Source organism: Mauremys reevesii, linkage group 4, assembly GCF_016161935.1.
Source record: "Mauremys reevesii isolate NIE-2019 linkage group 4, ASM1616193v1, whole genome shotgun sequence".
NCBI lineage: Eukaryota > Metazoa > Chordata > Testudines > Geoemydidae > Mauremys > Mauremys reevesii.
In genome coordinates this window covers 62,112,127-62,126,916 of record NC_052626.1, presented here as the reverse complement: position 1 = coordinate 62,126,916, position 14,790 = coordinate 62,112,127, and the positions used below count along the sequence as shown (strand labels likewise).

The 14,790-nt window shown below is 41.6% G+C and overlaps 1 protein-coding gene across 1 annotated transcript in view; it reads left to right on the top strand.

Annotated features, from left to right (window-relative positions):
* LOC120404471 (cytosolic phospholipase A2 epsilon-like) overlaps positions 1–8,239 on the top strand; it is a 33,199-nt gene extending 24,960 nt beyond the window's left edge. Inside the window, 5 exon segments of the mRNA XM_039537094.1 lie at positions 2,401–2,508; positions 3,135–3,326; positions 5,461–5,627; positions 5,998–6,184; positions 7,127–8,239. Of these exon segments, the coding sequence (XP_039393028.1) occupies positions 2,401–2,508; positions 3,135–3,326; positions 5,461–5,627; positions 5,998–6,184; positions 7,127–7,335 (863 nt within the window). The 3' untranslated portion in view covers positions 7,336–8,239.
* The last annotated feature ends 6,551 nt before the right edge of the window (positions 8,240–14,790 follow it).

Below are 14,790 nucleotides of genomic sequence, written 5' to 3'. Positions count from 1 at the left end.
GCATCTTGGTAGCTATAGCAGTAGTATGATGCTTTTCCCCGGCAGCTAACAATCGATTATTTCTGTCCTCTCCGAAGGCTTGAAAAGCTCTGAGTGTTGTGTGCTGCCCTGCTGATCTATTTAACACAGCCATCTCAAGATCATTCCGTTTTATTGCACCAAAGTGTATAATGTTCTTGATACTGTCCTTGTAGTGCTTTCTGGGGTGGCCTTGATTCTGGTGTCCTTGTGCCAATTCTCCATAGACATTTTTTCTGGGGAGTCGATATTCAGGCATCCTAATGATGTGTCTAACCCAGCGTAGTTGGGCTTTTATCAGCATGGCCTCGATGCTTGTGGCATTTGACTTTTGAAGAACCTCTGGGTTGGTTATTTTGTCCTGCCAGTGGATCCCCATAATGGCGAGCAGAGACCACATATGGAAGGCCTCTGGCTGTTTGATATGCCATTTGTATGGTGTCCAGGTCTCACAGCCGTAGAGGAGAGATGAGAGCACAAAAGCATTATAAAGTTTTATTTTTGTTGAGAGGGTTATGTTGTGGGATTTCAGGACTTTGTTATGTAGCTTTCCTAATGACTGAGAAGCTTTCTGTATCCTGTTAGTGATTCGTTTATCAAGAGATCCATCATTGGAGATATTGCTGCTGAGATGGGTAAAACTGTCAGCTTGCTTTAGTTGGATTCCACTAATGGATATGCAAGGGGATACCACACAAAGCGGTGAAGATGATTGATGCAACACCACATTTTTCTCTAGGCTAATTGTAAGGCCAAACAATTTTGATGCTTTAGCGAAGCAATCTACACTGAACTGGAGATCTCCCTCTGTGTGTTCTAGGAGGGCACAATCATCTGCAAAGAGTGCTTCTCTTATTAGTAGTTCTGTTACTTTTGTTTTTGCTTTAAGCTTTATAAAATTGAAGACTGAGCCGTCGTGTCTGCATCTGATGTATATGCCTCTGTTGAACCCATTTATAGCATGGTTGAGAACTTGGGTGAAGAAAAGGTTGAACAGTACAGGGGCAAGGACACAGCCTTGTCTGACTCCATTTGAAATGGGAAAGGAGTCAGTGAGATCATAGAATCATAGAATATCAGGGTTGGAAGGGACCTCAGGAGGTCATCTAGTCCAGCCCCCTGCTCAAAGCAGGACCAATCCCCAACTAAATCATCCCAGCCAGGGCTTTGTCAAGCCTGACCTTAAAAACCTCTCTCCATCGCTATAACAGTGTGACAAAAGGTGACAAAACCTCACACGGTCAGTGAAACTGTAATGCTCTGCAACACAAGCACACCAGTGATATGTAGAAAATAATAGAATAAAACTGACCCTTTTGAGAATCCGACATACCAGTGCTGCCCGTATTTCAAAATTCTGCAGAGTTAATACACTCTTCAAAAGAGGAAGAGAAATTAAGAGCTGTAAGCAACAGAGAAAAGAAAGATGACATAGGAAGGAAGAGAATGGGTGATCTGGAGAGATACAAGAAGGCTTCCATCTTATGATGGATATGACCTATAACCGTCACTGTGACAGACTATCTGAATTAGAGTTAAGCAAAATTGTACCATTCAGGCAGACACCTGTAAAGAACTGCACTGCCCAAGGAATTACTTGGGAGGGTGGGGGTTGTGCCCTAGGAATCATAAAGTCCTTTTCAAGATCTCAGTTGTGCATGACTATGCAAGCTGCACCATGCTTTAAAAATGGTTAAAATTGTTCCCTTGGTGCACCAGACCTGGTCTACAGAGAGAGCAGCATACATGAGAAAAGAGCATCCCTGTATTTCCCAGAGCACAGGCACTGTCCTGGCCCCTTTCAAGGCATACACAAGAGAGGAAGATTCTTTGCATCCTATCTGCACACCCACACAAAGCCAGACACAATCTGGTCCTTAGAATCTAAAGACCCCAAGTCAGATATTAAAAGCAGAAGTTTGGAATTGTGCAGAGACAGATGCCTGCAAAAAATAGAAGATAAGGGAACAACTTCAGATGGAAGGATAAAAAGGCAATTTTCAATTAAATGCTCCCAAGACTCGATCAAATAGGTCTCCATAAAATCTCTAGCATGGCCCACTCTCATGATTTATCACAAGTCTTGAGTTCTTTGGTGTGTTTTTTCTTGAAGCCTAGAATCATGGGAGTACATGAGAAGTGCAACTTTCATTTAAAAAAATATTTCTTAGCCCTCATGGTTTTAGAGCAAAGCTTGAAAATGTGCACCAAGAATGCCCTAAAGATTTAAAAAAGCAGAAAACAAATATAAATAACTCAACATTTATTATTTAAAAACAAATCTCATTATTTTTAATCCAATCTTTTATGATTTTGGAGGGCCTGACTTATGATTTTTTAATGTTTAGGATTGGCAATACTGATCTCTCTCTCCTTTCACAGGCATGTGGAGTAGTTTATTTTCCCTGAATCTGTTATATATCTGGAATTTGTCCCACACTTCAGAGGACTTTTGGCACAGGTGGACCAGAGACAGAGTAAATGATATTGGTAAGTTACTTTGTACCTCTGCCTTACCATTTATTTATCATTATGCTTCACACCCATTTGTTGTGTAAACCATGCACTTGCTTTTTGAAGTTTTATTTTTAAAATTTGCAAAGGCATCATATCTTGCCTGGAAGGAACCAGTTTCAAAAGACTAATATTGACTACCATCATGGGATCATTTCTGAATAACTCATAGACTGCCCTTTGATCACTAGCAATAATCACTGAATATGTAAGAAAGTAAATATATTCAAGAATAATGATCCTGGTTTGCAGCTAATTAGACACTCAAAAAACAACACATGAATATTTGCTGAATTTTTAATTTGACAAATACAGTTCAACTTGATTTATTTTTCAGGATTATGATTTGTAGGTGGTGTGATGTTGTTTGGCTTATTGGATGTTAGGGCTTTGTTTTTAATCCAGCCCTGGGGTATCTTAAGAAATTTTGTCTTAATAGATCAAAAAAATGTTTATCTACCTTTTGTTAAGGTGCGCGTGAGACCTTTCATCATGGACACCATAAGCTAATAGCGTAAAGATTGTTATTGTTTATTATTGCTATTTTGTTTATTATTGCCATTTATCTAGGCAAACAAACCCTTTATTTACTTCTTTTGCAGAGGAAGAGCCTGTCCTACCTCTGAGGCCACACGAACAGAAGACTCAAGTATTCACCACAGCAAGCCCCCTTTCCCGTGTTCTTCGTGGTGCCATTACAGAGCGCACGTCAGTTGCCCAGTACCACAGTTTCCTGAAAGGCCTCCAGCTGCATAATGACTACCTAGAGAATGACAAGTTTTGTAGATGGAAAGGTAATAGCACTTGCCTTTCAGTAGCATCTGTGATAGACTCAGGCCAGTTGGGTACAGCAGAATAGCAGAAGGCAGATATACTGGCCACTGGATTAACAGTTTTCTGTTCCCTGACTGACCAGAGCAGGGGCTGCTCCAGGCTAATGAGAACACCTGACTCTAATTAACCTGTAAAGAGTCAGGTGAGGCCATTCAGTTAATGTGACCACCTGACTCTAATTAAGGCCCTGCTGATACTATAAAAAGGGCTCACTCCAGTCAGGCAGGGGAGTCAGGGAGCCAGAGGAGAGGAAGTGCGGCTGAAGGGCTGGTTACTGAAGACACCCTCAAACCATCGTTAAAGGAGCCCTAAGGTAAGGGTGAAGAAGGGAGAAGCAGGAGAGCTGTGGGGAAGTGGCCCAGGGAATTGTAGCAACTCTGGCAGTGAAAGGTTGGCTGCCAACAACTGCTACCATTAGGGTCCCTGGGCTGGAACCTGGAGTAGAGGGCGGGCCCGGGTTCCCCCCAACCCACCACTACAGGAACATCTCCTGGAAGGGGAAGTCAGGTCCCTGTCAGGACAGGAGGCTGAACAGAGACTGTGGGAGTTCTCTCACCAACCTCCTTGCAGGCCTATGATGAAAAGGGCTCAGTAGACTTTAACCCTGGCCCTAGAGAGAGAAGGGCTATGTGGAGGGTCACAGTGAGCCACTGAGGCTAGCATAAACCGCCTAGAAGCGCAGGACCCACGGGAGCAAGGTCAGAGCTCTGCCACACATCCTTTGCAGGAATTTAAGGTCTGCGATATAGTGAGGAGATCTGCGTGCCTTGAGAGAGAATGAACAATTTTATTTAACAACAAAACAAACAATTCCCACTTCCTCCTCAAACCCCGCCTCCGCCCAGCTTCCTGATATGCCAAAGTTTGAATCTACTTTTAAACAGATTTGTTTGAGCAATCAGTTGAACTATACAGGGCTGAAAATCTTTAGTGACATGGATTTGATGGGGTTCAAGCTCATTTCTCTTTGGGCTGTAGCCAGTTGATTAAATCTCCATAGTTTGGTTCAATGTGTTGGCAGCATTCCCAGTCTTTATGAACAGAGAGGAGACATTAAGGCCCAGACTCTCAAAGGTATTTAGGCACCTAACTCCAATGGGAGTTTGAGCATCTGGGCCTTAGTGGGTAGAATGAAGAAATCTTTGATCACTAGAAGAGAGTGCCACTTCAGATCAAAAGGACCAAATGCCGGCTTCCTAGAGGACCGTGACTTGCTTATTTAATGCTCCAGTAAAGGATTTGCATTTTAAACAGAACAACAAATTAATTTATTTTTTACCATTAGCAGCTAAATTCTGTGGGTATGTCTACACTGCAATTAGACACTTGCGGCTGGCCTGTACTGCCTCATGGGGTCCCAGAGCCCGGCCTCCAGCCCAAGCCTGGAAGTCTTCACTGCAATTAAACAGCCCCACAGGCTGAGTCCTGTGAGCCTGTCAGCTGGCACACGCCAGCTGCGGGTTTTTAATTGCAGTGTAGACATACACTGTACTGCACATTATTGGAAAAATGTGACCCCTCCTATGGTACTGTGGTAAAGTAAAATATAGATTGATCTTGTAATGGAAAAGCTTTCAAAGCAAGTACGTACATGAGAGAAACACCAAAAAGAGGATAGGTATTGAGGAATTTGGTCACCCTTTCTAGTGTACTCATAGGAGAAGGGCTCCCAAGCCAGAAAGCCAGAATCTTTAGCCAAGTTCTTTGAATATTAATCTGATCCTGAACATGTAATGTGCAATGTAGTGTGTTAATGTTTTCTTGTAACTTTGCCTTAACACACACACACACACAAAATGCATCCAAAATGCATCCAAAAGAAAAAGAGGGGGAAAGTGGAAGGGAGAATAGGTGGCTAGCACAGTTTGAATGAGCCAGGAATAGAATGAACATGGAGAGTCTGACATCAGAGAAAATAGTTGTTCTAATTTAAGGCTGAGCAACAGTGATGTAAAGAGTTTATCAAATGTCTAATGAAATTAGAAATGTGGAATGGGGCTGAATACCCTTTTTTCTTGAACAGTGTATTCATCAGAGCATCAGCAAACTGCTCTTCTGTGATTTCCCTTATAGCAAGAAATATTTTCCTTTTAGATACTGTGCTGGACACATCACCCAACCAGCTGACTGAAACAGCAGAATACCTGTCCCTGATAGATACTGGATTCTTCATCAATACCAGCTGCCCTCCACTTTTGAGGCCAGAGAGGAAAGTGGATGTTATCCTGCATTTAAATTACAGTGCAGGATCACAGATACTGGTGAGAGGAATCAAATTATTCTGTTTTCTCCAGTAAGTCATTTGTCTCAAGTTTTTAGTGATATTGTTCCTATTAAAAGCCCTGTGTTAAGTATTCTGAACTACAGTATTTTAGCTTAATGCTGTATCTTAAAATTGTATTTACAACCTGTAACCTAACCATTTTCTTTTGTGGTACTCAGTGTTTTTTGTTGAGTACTCCAGGGAAAATTAAAAAACCTGTCCATGTATTTTCATATAATGCATGTTTCTCAAACCACATTCTTTCCAAGAGGTAACCTAGCACAATTTAGTATTAGTTGCTGTACTTCAGGAAATCCTGATCTCAGCCTATTCTTTGGGTTCTCAAATTGTTCTCTTCCTTGATCCAGCCCCTGGACCAGTCCTGTAAATACTACTCAGAACAAGGAATCCCATTCCCCAAAGTTGTGCTGAGTGAAGACGAGAGGAAAAACCTAAAGGAGTGCTACCTCTTTGATGATGCCGAGACTCCAGGAGCTCCTATATTGCTATTTTTCCCATTAGTGAATGACACCTACCAAAATTACAAAGCACCTGGTAAGTTATCAACGGTAGCCACGCATTCAATGATGGCCACCCTGGAGAGCCTATCAATAGATTGAATTTCATTCTTTAATTCATTCTTCTCCACTTGTTCATTTCCCTACAACAAACCTCTCCATTGCCTAACTTACCATTTTCACTTAGCTCTACTACATATTTCTTATTAAGAAGAATAGGATCCTGTTTTATTTCCAGATTCACCTTCATCTGTTACATACCCTTAGTTATCTTGCTGTATATTAGTGTAAATTGTTGTAATAAAAATGCAAAATCTTTAAACTAAGGTCAAAGGAAATGTACATTTAAGGAGAAAACCCAAAATAATTACAAACTTCCTTCTCTTTTAGCAGACTTTTCTTTCCTTCTTTTGGTGTCTCTAATGTCAGGTCTCTGTCCCAAGTATAAAAAGGCCAATGTCACAACTCTGAGCATTGATGGGTATGAGAGCTTTGCTTTCCTTGTAAATAACCTATTCACTGACTGGATCACTATTCCTCTTTTCAGTAGGAATAGCCTTTCCATTGGACAGGACACTGTTTCACCTATTAAATACCTTTTGAGGCTTCTACTCTTCTTTTGGTTCCATTCCCCTTCTTCAAATTCTGCCATTTGCCACGTCAGATTTTCCCTTTCCTGCTTGAGTCACAGATGTGAAGACTTCTCTAAGGCTGTTATGAGCAGATAACAGGAGACACTCATAGGGACACTCATAGTCATCTATACCTCTCCCTTCAGCACATCAGGCAACTGACATTCCCCTGATCCAGGGATCAAATTACTGGATTGCAACAGAAACACTTGTAAAACATGCCCAGAGCATTTAAATGGGTGAGCGCTCTTACTACAGAGAAATCTCCTTCTCTGAGCTGTTACTGGTGGTACATGACAGAAATAAGCCCAGTACTACAGCAATGTCCTTTTGAATTTTTTCCCCAGGTGTGAAGCGCTCCAGCTCAGAGATGGAGGAGGGCAAAGTTGATCTCACCAGTCACTTTTCCCCCTATTCTACATATTCAGTCACATACAAGGAGCAAGATTATGATCAGCTGGTTAAACTGACTGAGTACAACATCCTGAATAACAAACACCTGATTCTTCAAGCCTTGCATACAGCAGTGGAACGGAAAAGGCAACATAAAAAATAGTTACCATGCCAGGTGCCTTTATTCCTGGGAAGATGTTTTTGTATCCTCAGGCATATGGAGAACCACAGCTTTTCTGAAGATTGGCCAACAGTCCTCAATGGATTCCAGTTTGACCCTATTAACTGGCTGTCCCTGATGAACAAAAGTCACCAAATAGAGACCTTCTTTGTTCCCCAAAGAATTTCATTGCTGCAAAATTAATTTAGGAGAAAAAAGTGCAATTTGTGACATGTTGGAAATACAGTACATGGGTAGCATATACAAGGAGCTGCTGTGGTGGTGGCATGGTCTAAATATCTAGAGAGTGAGTTTAAAAATATATAAGTCCAAACTACAGTGGACACACTGGATTCAATTAATCTTTAAATAATAGTAGTTCTGCCTTGTTTTAGTGGCTGTTCTATGAACTAATGTCCATGGGCCAGACTGTTGTTGTGCTAAAGTGCACTGTAAGGAAGAGGATTAGGAATCTTGCCAGTCAACCCATTCAAGGCTCAAGGACAGCTACCATCCCTGTGATGGGGGGAACACAAGGACTGCACTCTCTTAGATACTTACAGGTGGTCTTTAAAGTATAGTCTAGTTTTTGTTCCTCAGTGCCTGCAGGGTTAGGCAGCAGCCAAGTGGGGATTTTGTGGATTGCAGTGGAGCCTAAAACTGGGATTTAGGTTTGTCTGAAGTTCAAGTTCCTAAGTACCTTTGTGGATCTGGTCCCTAGTTGTTGCAACACAATCTGCTTAAGTTTATCTTGAACTTCTACTTCCCATTGGTTTTTCAACATATAAACTGAATGTTTCTCCTGGTCTTTAAAGTAACGTAGGTGCCCTTGTCATTATCCATTAAGTATGTTTTTATATACATTTACAACAGTTCTAATTTAAAATAAACACATATCCTGACTTGACCATTGTCTGGGACTTGACGGTATTTAAGGGTAATTTTAAAGGCAAACTGACCTAGAGTGCACTTTCCTTTTCTTCTTCACTTCCATACCTGTGTAAAGCAACCTAGCAGGTGGTCATATAAAACCACATAATCGGACAATTCTTTGTTATTGCTACTCTTCTGCGTGGAGTCGGAGCATTCAAACTGTGTGAGTGCTAGTTGGCATGGCCTGTTCAATCTGGCATCGATATGTTTAATGGCAGGTTCAAGTGTGTAGCTCTGATTTTTCTGCAGCTCTGGTGATGGAGACCCAGAAACATTGACTCCTTCAAATTTGTCTCCCCTAAGCATGTATTTCCTCTTTGGAAGAAGGGGAAATTGACTTTCATGTCTGCGTTTTAGTACCACTTTCAAGCTTTTGTAAATCCTCAGACCAGAGATCTACTCCTTGAAAAATAAGATATTTCAGTCACAATGGTGATTAAAACCAGCATGAAATAGGATGTGCCTATATATTTATCTATCTTGATCTCCTAAAGAGCTTTTCTTTTATATGCATTTCTGAGAGACTTCCCTATGAGATTTTGCAATTGCTTTGATAAAGTCTTTCATTGTCTGGTTATTAATGCAACTTAATCCTTTCAGTCAGCCTGACTTTGAGGACCAAAGTGGTGCATTGATCTCGTACTGGACTTCAGCACAGGGGTAAATTTCACCCTGTGTGAGTTTATGGTATGATGAATAGATTCGACTGCCTGCCTATTCCCAACTCCTATGCTCAGGTTAATAGCAGACTGCAGTGTTTTGGCACACTCAGAGGAATTGCTTTTTATTGATAGTATCTGTGAAGAGTCAGGCATTTTGCTTCAGTAAGTATACAAGAAATGCATGATTGACTGTATTTGTGATATGGACACAATATGGCATGGTAATACAGGGTAATTCTTAGCAGAACCTGTGCTTGCTAGCCACCACCTACGTGATGTGTTGTGTACAGCTCTGCATATTGCACAATGGGTCACAATATAGTAAGTTATCATAGCATTGGAAGAGCTTCAATATATGGTAAGATTCGAGATGTGAGAGCTGCTACAGTGCAAGTATCATTCCCACACAAGAACCAGGCAGCATCAGTGACTGGGAATGTTAGCACATTGAAATAGACATGGGTAAACACGTCACTGAGCCCTATGTTTCAACATCCTAACCAGCCCATACATGACACCATATAGAAACAATGTCCAAAATGTGTAGAACACCTTTGTCTCTTCCTTTCCCAAGTCGCATTGTCACCACTGCTGCTTCTTGTATTCTATTCCACCCACGGTCTGTGCTTCCTAGCTCTCTCCCCAGGACTATAATAGAGGAAGCTACCAGCTTTGCCACAGAACTCTGGAGTACTGCCAGTAGGAAGAGAAGCAGGCAATACATATTAGTGCAGTAAAACTGGCTGGCTCCGTCTAGCTCTCTCTGATTATCAGTAATCACTTGATCCTCCTGCTGTATTGCATCAGTGACAAGGAGGTTCTAATCTGGGAACCACTCCCAAAACCATAGAAAAAACTCAAACTCTCGCATTTTCACTGAAAATCAGTAGGTTTCCCTTCAGCATTGCCCTGTGTTTGATGTCATCAGACTTCTGATGGCTGCAGCTATGTTACGGGAATGAATATTGGATCACCTGGTGCCTACATGAATAGAGACATGACTGAAGAACCAGCACAGGCTCCTTCCAGGGGGAGCATAGGGAATGCTGGTTGGTCAAGGGAAATGCTTTGAAGAATTGGCAGAGCCTGCAGCTATAAGGCGTACACAAAAGGGAGTGCACAGCGGTTGAACATTTTGGACAACACCCAACTGTGTTCCCCAGAGGTGGTAATTTTTAGTCCCTCCCTTACCTTACTGGTTGGGGTGCTGTGGTAGGGGTGCAGTCGCTTTGATTTGGAGCACTGTTTTTGCACAGGCCCCTGTGTCTCTGCTCTGTGTTACAGGGGTGTGCTGTATGGTTGTGATGAAAGAGTGTTTTCGAAGGACAGAATCTGTGTTTTGAAGCATGTTACATTTGGTGAGCCAGTCACAAGGGGGTGTTAGCTGCTGGTCCCTGGAGTTAAAAAACAACTCTTCCATAGAGCAGAACTTAGAAGACAACACAGCTAGTAGCTGCAGTTGGAAGTGGTGTATGGGAGATACTGAGCACAGGAAACAAAGATAAGAACATGACGTAAGACTGGCCAGACAGGCTTCATCAAGCCCAGTATTCAGTCTTCTGACAGTGACTAGTGCCAGATGCTTCAGAAGGAATGAACAGAACAGGGTAATTATTGAATGAGCCACCCCTGGCATCCAGCCCCAGCTTCTGGCAGTCAGAGGTTTAGGGATGGGATTGCATTCCTGACCATCTTGGCTAATAGCCATTGATAGACCTGTCTTTCATGAATTTATCTAGTTCTTTTTTGAACCTAGTTATAGTTTTGACCTTCACAGCATCCCCTGACAAAGAGTTCCATAGGCTAACTGTGCATTATGTGAAGAAATACTTTCTTATGTTTGTTTTAAATCTGCTGCCCAGTGATTTTATTGGGTGACCTCTGATTCTTGTGTTATGTGAATAATGCCTCCTTACTCACTTTCTATACCAAGTTCTTGATTTTATAGGCCTCCATCATATCCCCCATTAGTTGTCTCTTTTCTAAGATGAACAGTCCAAGTCTTTTTAATCTCTCCTCTTGCAGAAACTGTTCCATATCCCTGATAATTTTTGTTGACCTTCTCTGTACCTTTTCCAATTCTAATTTTTTTTTTGAGATACGGTGACCAGAACTGCACTTACTGTTCAAGATGTGGGTGTACCATAAATTTATATAATAGCTAGGGCTGTCAAGCAATTAAAAATTAATCATGATTAATCACCCGATTAAAAATTACACTGTTAAACAATACACGTAGGAGCTGGAGAAGGGACATGCCACTGCTTCTGGGAGCCGTGCGGAGCAGGGCAAGCCCCCAACCCTGCTTCCCGGTGAGAGCTTGAGGGATGAACGTGGCCCCCGGGCCGTAGTTTGCCAACCCCTGCTCAAAGACATCACACCTACAGATCCATTGATGCCCCTTTTGAGAGCAACAAAGCCATCTGCAAGAGGTAGTACCAGCAGAGGTACTTGAATCCATTCCTTGTAAATGTCATTTTCTGGATGGCCTATGGACTGGACAGTAGCCAATTGATCGGTTACTCCAAATCTCTGTGAAAAATAATAAGGAAGTGACATGTACACAGGTTCAACTCCTAACAGCATCTATCAGCTGGGAGAATTAGAAATCTGTGTGCCTCCCACACATGTTGCATTGAAATGAAGGATAGAAAGAATATAACCTTAAACAGAAAGAAGATTTATTAAGAAATAGTTACAACTGGGGGAAGATTCACTATGGGGAACACTACAAATACAACTACCCACGAATAGATTCCAGTAAGGGGGCATAAAACCCAGGCCTTTAAACTCTCCCTTGGCTGAACTAATAAATGCCCAAAATAATTACTGTCTCTCTTCTAACTGCACATGGAGGACACTGGCAATGGATGGTTCGTGTTAGGATCTCTGGAACATCGGCGGATCTGGCTCTCTTACTGCTGAAGCAGGAGATCAACAGATCTGAGCTGATGGCAAGCCTTCAGTGGATCCTTTGGTGGATTACAGGAATCAAGTAAGTATCAGAGTCCTTGACAGATGTTAGTAGCCAAAGTCTTGATCTGATGCCGCACAAAGAAACTGGATGTGGCTGCCTCGATGATTTCCAGAAAGCCTTTGACAAGGTCCCTCACCAAAGGCTCTTATGTAAATTAAGCTGTCATGGGATAAAAGGAAAGGTCCTTTCATGGATTGAGAACTGGTTAAAGGACAGGGAACAAAGGGTAGGAATTAATGGTAAATTCTCAGAATGGAGAGGGGTAACTAGTGGTGTTCCCCAAGGGTCAGTCCTGGGACCAATCCTATTCAATTTATTCATAAATGATCTGGAGAAAGGGGTAAACAGTGAGGTGGCAAAGTTTGCAGATGATACTAAACTACTCAAGATAGTTAAGACCAAAGCAGATTGTGAAGAACTTCAAAACGATCTCACAAAACTAAGTGATTGGGCAACAAAATGGCAAATGAAATTTAATGTGGATAAATGTAAAGTAATGCACATTGGAAAAAATAACCCCAACTATACATACAACATGATGGGGGCTAATTTAGCTACAACGAGTCAGGAAAAGATCTTGGAGTTATCGTGGATAGTTCTCTGAAGATGTCCACGCAGTGTGCAGAGGCGGTCAAAAAGCAAACAGGATGTTAGGAATCATTAAAAAGGGGATAGAGAATAAGACTGAGAATATATTATTGCCCTTATATAAATCCATGGTACGCCCACACCTCGAATACTGTGTACAGATGTGGTCTCCTCACCTCAATAAAGATATTCTAGCACTAGAAAAGGTTCAGAAAAGAGCAACTAAAATGATTAGGGGTTTAGAGAGGGTCCCATATGAGGAAAGATTAAAGAGGCTAGGACTCTTCAGTTTGGAAAAGAGAAGACTAAGGGGGGACATGATAGAGGTATATAAAATCATGAGTGATGTTGAGAAAGTGGATAAGGAAAAGTTATTTACTTATTCCCATAATACAAGAACTAGGGGTCACCAAATGAAATTAATAGGCAGCAGGTTTAAAACAAATAAAAGGAAGTTCTTCTTCACGCAGCGCACAGTCAACTTGTGGAACTCCTTACCTGAGGAGGTTGTGAAGGCTAGGACTATAACAATGTTTAAAAGGGGACTGGATAAATTCATGGTGACTAAGTCCATAAATGGCTATTAGCCAGGATGGGTAAGAATGGTGTCCCTAGCCTCTGTTTGTCAGAGGATGGAGATGGATGGCAGGAGAGAGATCACTTGATTATTGCCTGTTAGATTCACTTCCTCAGGGGCACCTGGCATTGGCCACTGTCGGTAGACAGATACTGGGCTAGATGGACCTTTGGTCTGACCTGGTACGGCCTTTCTTATGTTCTTATGTTCTTATGATGGTGGACAACCCCTGCATCACCGCTGACAGTCCCTTTATATGCTTTCTGTGGTGCGCCTTTCTAAGGCACACTCTGACAGGCCCTGCCCCCAACCGTTTCCAGACAGTTCTCAGTCCCTCAAGTTCTGCCTGGAAACAGAGTTTTGGCAGGAAAATGCCATTGAGAAGGGCACCAAGATGGAGTTCAAACCCTCCCTAACATATGCGCCATCTTGAATTTCTAATCTCCATTTTGAATTGCAGCAACATTCCTAACAGAATATAATCATGTACCAAAAAACACCTTACAGATCAAATACATCTTTATCTGGATCGAACACAGGTAGCGATAGAGTGAACAAAGCATATAAGGATTGTTTCATGTCACAAGGTTTTTTTAAATAACATGTGTCATGATTTGGATGTGGTGTCACAGATCCTAGGATTCTAATTGCCCCAATGATATTTTTTTACATTCCATTTGACATTCAACTTTCTCTCCTCCATGCTTTTGAATACATTGTGGACAATACCAGTTCAAAATTTGCTGGTCTCTAATAAATTCTGGTACCTTTTTCAGTTCCAAGAATTGAAAGGTATTCTCAATGGTGTTGATTACCTATTCTCCTGTGAAAGTAGAATGAATTATATTGTAAAAATAAGAATGGATTAAAGAAATGTTGTATGTACCTTTAAGCAGAAATAAGAAATGTTGAAATACAGGTGCCAGGAAAAGAAACATTAGGCATAAACAATGGTGCTAATGGCAAAACATTAACAGAAGATGGGTAATAGTTAGTAAGGAAATAAGATATGCATGCCTAGCCCAGGTAAACTTATCTGATTCTGCCTCCTTTGTTATCTTGTTAAGTTCTCACCCTTTTATCTGTATAAATAAGATAGTTTGTGTCTTGCATGGTGCTCACAGTATCTGGGTGTCATTAGCAGAGCGCTGTGCTAATAAAACAGAGTGGTCTGACAAACTGTGAGTCCTGACACTCCATATGCTGAAAAAAATAATTTCTTTCCCAAGAAAAGGGTTTCTGTCCTGATCATTATTATAGTTTACCAACTGATTGATTTTCTCTTGGGTTTCATTAAACGATCTAGCTAAAAATGGAGATCACTGCTACCCAAGTAGTTCTGAGAGCACCCCATTATGACAGAGGGAAGTAGACCATGCCAATTTACCCCAAAGAGAGCACCTCAGAGGTGGGGCTCTCCTCCCTGCCAGAAGAAGGATGAGGACAATACTTGCAACCCCTGCTTTCAATGTGGAAGTGAAGAGCACAATTAGTCTGGATGTTGTCTCATCAGGAGGCCAAAGGGAGTGGACTGGAAGGGAAACTATCCCCAGTCACTCCAAAGGGACCTTGAGTGATCAACCAGCCCCAAAGGTTCCACGGAGAGACAGTTGCCAGAAATAAATAAGAAATTGAGAAACCCCTGGGACTAATAAAATGAGACATGTTAAAATCTGGTATAGATGTACTTGGACAGGGAACCAGTAATCATGAGTATAATT